Below are 5,000 nucleotides of genomic sequence, written 5' to 3' on the forward strand. Positions count from 1 at the left end.
TGTTACTGGAGTTCGTCAGGGATGTGTACTTGCCCCCACACTTTTCAGCACTTGTATGGACTGGATTTTTGGGAGGATGTCGGAGAGATCAAGTTGCGGTGCATCGTTTGGCAATGTCAAGATCTCGGACCTTGATTTTGCAGATGATGCAGTCATCTTTGCGGAGACTTTAGACATCCTCTTGGGGGCCCTCGAGGTGCTGAATGAGGAGTCGGAGCCGTTGGGATTACGGATTTCTTGGGTCAAAACAAAGATCCAGGCTTTCGGTGACATCTTGGATGCTGCTGTCCTGTCTGTGTCTGTTTGTGGTGAGGATGTTGAGGTCGTGGATAGATTCACTTACCTTGGCAGTGATATTCATGTCTCCGCAGGTTGTGAGCCGGAGGTCAATAGACGTCTGGGTCGGGCCTGGGGAGTCATGGATTCACTGGATCATGGGGTGTGGCGCTGCCGGTACCTGTGCGGGAGGACGAAAGTCCGAGTCTTCAGGTCCTTGGTACTTCCAGTCTTGCTCTATGGGTGCGAGACTTGGACTTTGACCAAGGATCTGAGACGGAGACTTAATTCCTTTGGTACCAGGTCTCTTCGGAGAATCCTTGGCTATCGCTGGTCGGATTTTGTGTCCAACGAGCGGTTGCTGAGAGAGACTCGGATGAGATTTGTTACCTGCATAGTCCGTGAGCGTCAGCTGCGGCTGTATGGACATGTGGCTCGTTTTCCTGACGCTGATCCTGCTCACCAGATTCTCTCAGCGAGGGAGTCTCATGAGTGGAGGAGGCCAGTGGGCCGACCACGTGCCTCATGGTTGCAGCAGGTTGACCATCATCTCAAGGAGATGGGGATGGGCCTGGCATCTGCCTGGGGGATGGCCAGACGGAGGCCCCTGGAGTACCGGCGGAAAGTGGACGCAGCGACGCGCTGTTCTGGCACATGCTCCCATACCTGACCTGACATATATGTATATATATATATATATATATATATATATATATATATATATATATATATATATATATATATATGTGTATATATATATATATATATGTATATGTATATATCCTCTTGTTTGACATTTAGGACCTCCAACGTGTGTGTGCATGCATGTTTTGCATGTTAGCAGAGGAGATGAAAGAGTTTAATGCTAAATTATGTATTTGTTTTTATAATCCATTGCAAGAGACTTTTAGTTACATCTATTGAAAATATCTAAAATACAATCCCAGTAAATGTGTGAACAACATGGAGTTTAAGACCTGGTTATCTCAAATACAAATGTTATGTGGATGTTGCACTGCAGGCTCACCTACAAGATGACCCACATGTACTACAATTGGCCTGGCGCCATTCGAGTGCCGGCACCGTGCAAGTATGCCCACAGGCTTGCATTCCTGGTGGGACAAAGTCTGCACGAGGCTCCTGCACCTGAGCTCAGCAATAAGCTTTTCTTTTTGTAAACTGCTGGAGAGTGCAGGGAGACACTGGAGTTTGCAGATTCTTTTACTGTAGGTCCCCATGTTTTATTTGTTAATTTGGTCGTTGGGATTAGTAGCAAGTGTTGGGGGCTCATGACATGTAAGGGATATTTGTAATATTAGTAGTAATAGTTCAGTGTGTTGAAAATCGTAGTGGATCTTAGGTTGCTGTTTTTAATGTCAGTGAATTATTTTGATTGAAATATCAAGTGATTCATGGAGTGTTTTGCTGTATGAAGTTAAGGCAGACTGTTTTCCTCTTACCAGAACACTCTGACATAAACTGTTTGTACAAATGCCCAAACATGGCATCGTCTTCTTTTCCGACTATTTTAATCTTCATTCCCCACTGACATGTCACCATTTAAGTAGTATGGTCGGGACTTAGCATCACCACAGCTTTCTTTCCCAAAAGAATTTGTTACTCAACTGAAGGAAAAAATGCGAACAAAATAAATTAAAAATCTACACTGTGAAAAAGAACAATGGCATGATGAAATTGCCAATAGAAATAACCTGCAAGGGTACCCAGTGTTGCCTGGTCTATTTTACTTGTGGCAGACGAAAACACTTCCCAACACCCACGAAAGGGGCTGTCACACCTTGACGATTTAGCCAGCGTATGCCGATTTATGAAAAAGATTTTCTAAAACGCTGGCACACGGCGAATACGTTATGGGTAAGTTGTGTATACGTTAAGAGCACGCTGAAAAACACTGCCATACGTCGTAGTACACTGACTTTAATCGTTGTACTTTGCGGTTGTCCACAAATTTTAGCATGCTTGAAATTTTACGACGTATGCCGGCGTATGGCTCACACGTTCTGCATACGCTTGTAGGCACGTTATGCGATCGTTGACACACGTTACTTGTAAGTTACTCATAAGTTGAAACACGTCGAGGTAATGATTAGCGTACCCGAAACTTATTTATAACCTATGAGTAACGTGTTGTAGGCACGTTACACGATCGTTGGCACACGTCGAGGCACGTTATGCGATCGTTGACACAAGTCGACACACGTTACTTGTAAGTTACTCATAAGTTGAAACACGTCGAGGTAATGCTTAGCGTACCCAAAACTTATTTCTAACCTATGAGTAACGTACTTTGAACCTATGTGTAACGTACCTCCAACGCATATTGACGTATGTAGACGTATTTGATTGACGTCTTCTGGACGACCACAGACCTTACTGAACGTGTTTCTAATTTACAGCTACCGTATAATGGCGTATTGGCAGCGTTAAAAAAAAACAACAATAACTTCCGATATTTCGTCACGTACCGTTACGTCACGTCCGATTGCCTCTTCAGTTTGCTCATGTCTTATTCTTAGTTCCTCCTCTCTGAATATTTTCTGTTTGAGGATATTGTCACGTCTACGTCGAAACTTAAAAGCAAATGTCCGAATATGTTTTAAAATTCATGACAGACTAAAAAAAACAAACAAAAGAAAAACAACAACAACAACTTCAGATATTTTGGCACGTGCCTTCACGGAGCCAAGGAGAAAGAAAGAAAATGTGCCTTGACAGAGAAAATAAGTTCCGGGTATGCTAAACATTACCTCGACGCGTTTCGACTTATGAGTAACTTACAAGGAACTTGTGTCAACGATCGCATATCGTGCCTACAACTTATTCCCAGCGTAGCGGAACGTGTGAGCCATACGGCGAGTACGTCGTAAAATTTTCAGCATGCTTGAAATTTCACGACATACAAGGCGTATTACGACGTATGGCAGTGTTTTTCAGCGTGCTCTTAACGTATACACAACTTACCCATAATGTATTCGACGTGTGCCAGCGTTTTAGACAAATTTTTCAGAGGTCGGCATACGCTGGCTAAATCGTCAAGGTGTGACTGCGATGTTGACACTTCCAATTCTCAGGCGGTTATGATTTAAATCGGCGAGCGGCAGCTTTTTAATAGGCTACGCCACGTGATCGTCGGCGATACGTGCAGCGCGCTATGCATACGTTAGACTATCGTTGGGCATAGGTTGTGAAAGCCGACAACACGCTAATCATTCGTTGGTCAAAGTTATCTACATGTGATTAAAACATTCTGTGTACGTTACGAATACGTTATGCATACATCCAACTCGTTAGGAATACGTCCAAAACTTTAAAAAAAAACATCAAAATTTCAGCGTACGCCAACGTTTTACATACATTTTTATACGTTGCCATTGCTGGCTAAAACGTCAAGGTGTGACAGGGCCCTAATGAATGTGATCCCGAAATTTCCCTTCACCCATGATAGAGCGATTTAAAGAGAGAAGAAAATCCAATATTTTGTTTGTTTTTCTTTTGCCCAAACGCACTCGCTGATGAAGCTCTGAAAGTTTGACGAAGATCCATTCAGCCCTTTCTGAGGTGACAGACAAACAGCTCTCTTATGATATAGAGTATGGACTATAGATTAATTTAAATTACTAGTACAGAATAGGAAACTAGCAGAGCCTACCCGTCGCTTTGCTGACGGACCAATTAGTCTTGTTTGCCAAAACTTTGGGCGAGAAGGGAAGGAAGACAAATTTACCCGTGAATAGAGTGCTTTTAACCCCTTGCCTTCGCCTGTCCTCCCTTTGCCTCCCGTTCGTCCTGATGTCCCTCCTGCTAGAAATATATCGCACACGATAAGAGGCCCCTCCTATTTTTTTTTGGGGGGGGGGTGGGGTGGGAGAAGGGAAGGAGAACAAACTTACCTGTGCGAAGAGTGCTTTAACCTCAGCGTTGCCCAGGTAAAAAAAGGAAATTGTAATACCTTCAGTCCATATCACCGATGTTGCCACACACAGTTGTATTTGTACCCCTACTTTGAAGTTTGTAACTTAAAAGATATGGCCGTGCATAAGAAACAGAGAAACAGGGAGACACAGAGACAATGGTGTGTATGTATGTGTGTGTATGTGTGTGTGTATATATATATATATATATATATATATATATATATATATATATATATATATATATATATATATATATATATATATATATATATATATATATATATATATATATATATATATATATATATATATATATATATATGTAGAGAGAGAGAGAGAGATAGATAGATAGTCATGTCCACGCCGGTTAAGACCAACCTGGACGGATAGCTGAAGTTATACCTTGGAGGCAAACACGTGATCCTTGGAGATGAATACACTCATGGGACGGGAGGCAGCGAAGCACATACCAGACACGTTCACCAGGACAGAGGACAAGGGTTTATACTCGAATCCACAGCGAATAGACAGACACAAGCAATCTTAATAAATCGGGGTTTAATGAAGTATTAAAAAATCTAAGCGTAATAACGAAAATAAATCAAAGCGTGAGGTAGTGAAACGTGAGGTAATTACAGCCTAAAGTCGAGGTGCCTCTACACACTGTTATAAAAACGGACAAGGGGAAGAGATAAAACAAAAGGAATATTCCTCCTTTATTCTGGCTCTTCGCGTTGTCGAGAGGTTATCGTTTTTGGACCTGGCGTCGTTGAAACCGTGTCGTCACTG

The 5,000-nt window shown here is 42.4% G+C and overlaps 1 protein-coding gene across 6 annotated transcripts in view; it reads left to right on the plus strand.

Annotated features, from left to right (window-relative positions):
• LOC147026480 (piwi-like protein 2) overlaps window positions 1–5,000 on the plus strand; it is a 241,084-nt gene that overhangs the window by 233,387 nt on the left and 2,697 nt on the right. For 4 of the 6 annotated variants that reach the window (XM_085881915.1, XM_085881920.1, XM_085881918.1 and 1 more), the window contains one exon: window positions 1,298–1,776. In XM_085881915.1, the coding sequence (XP_085738041.1) occupies window positions 1,298–1,454 (157 nt within the window). In that variant the 3' untranslated portion in view covers window positions 1,455–1,776. Of the gene's footprint in view, window positions 1–1,297; window positions 3,771–5,000 lie in introns of those variants that run through there. The other 2 variants (XM_085881917.1, XM_085881921.1) reach the window with 2 other exon arrangements.

Source organism: Eptatretus burgeri, chromosome 5, assembly GCF_056783735.1.
Source record: "Eptatretus burgeri isolate ZD-2024b chromosome 5, Ebu_testis_v1, whole genome shotgun sequence".
NCBI classification, from domain to species: domain Eukaryota; kingdom Metazoa; phylum Chordata; class Myxini; order Myxiniformes; family Myxinidae; genus Eptatretus; species Eptatretus burgeri.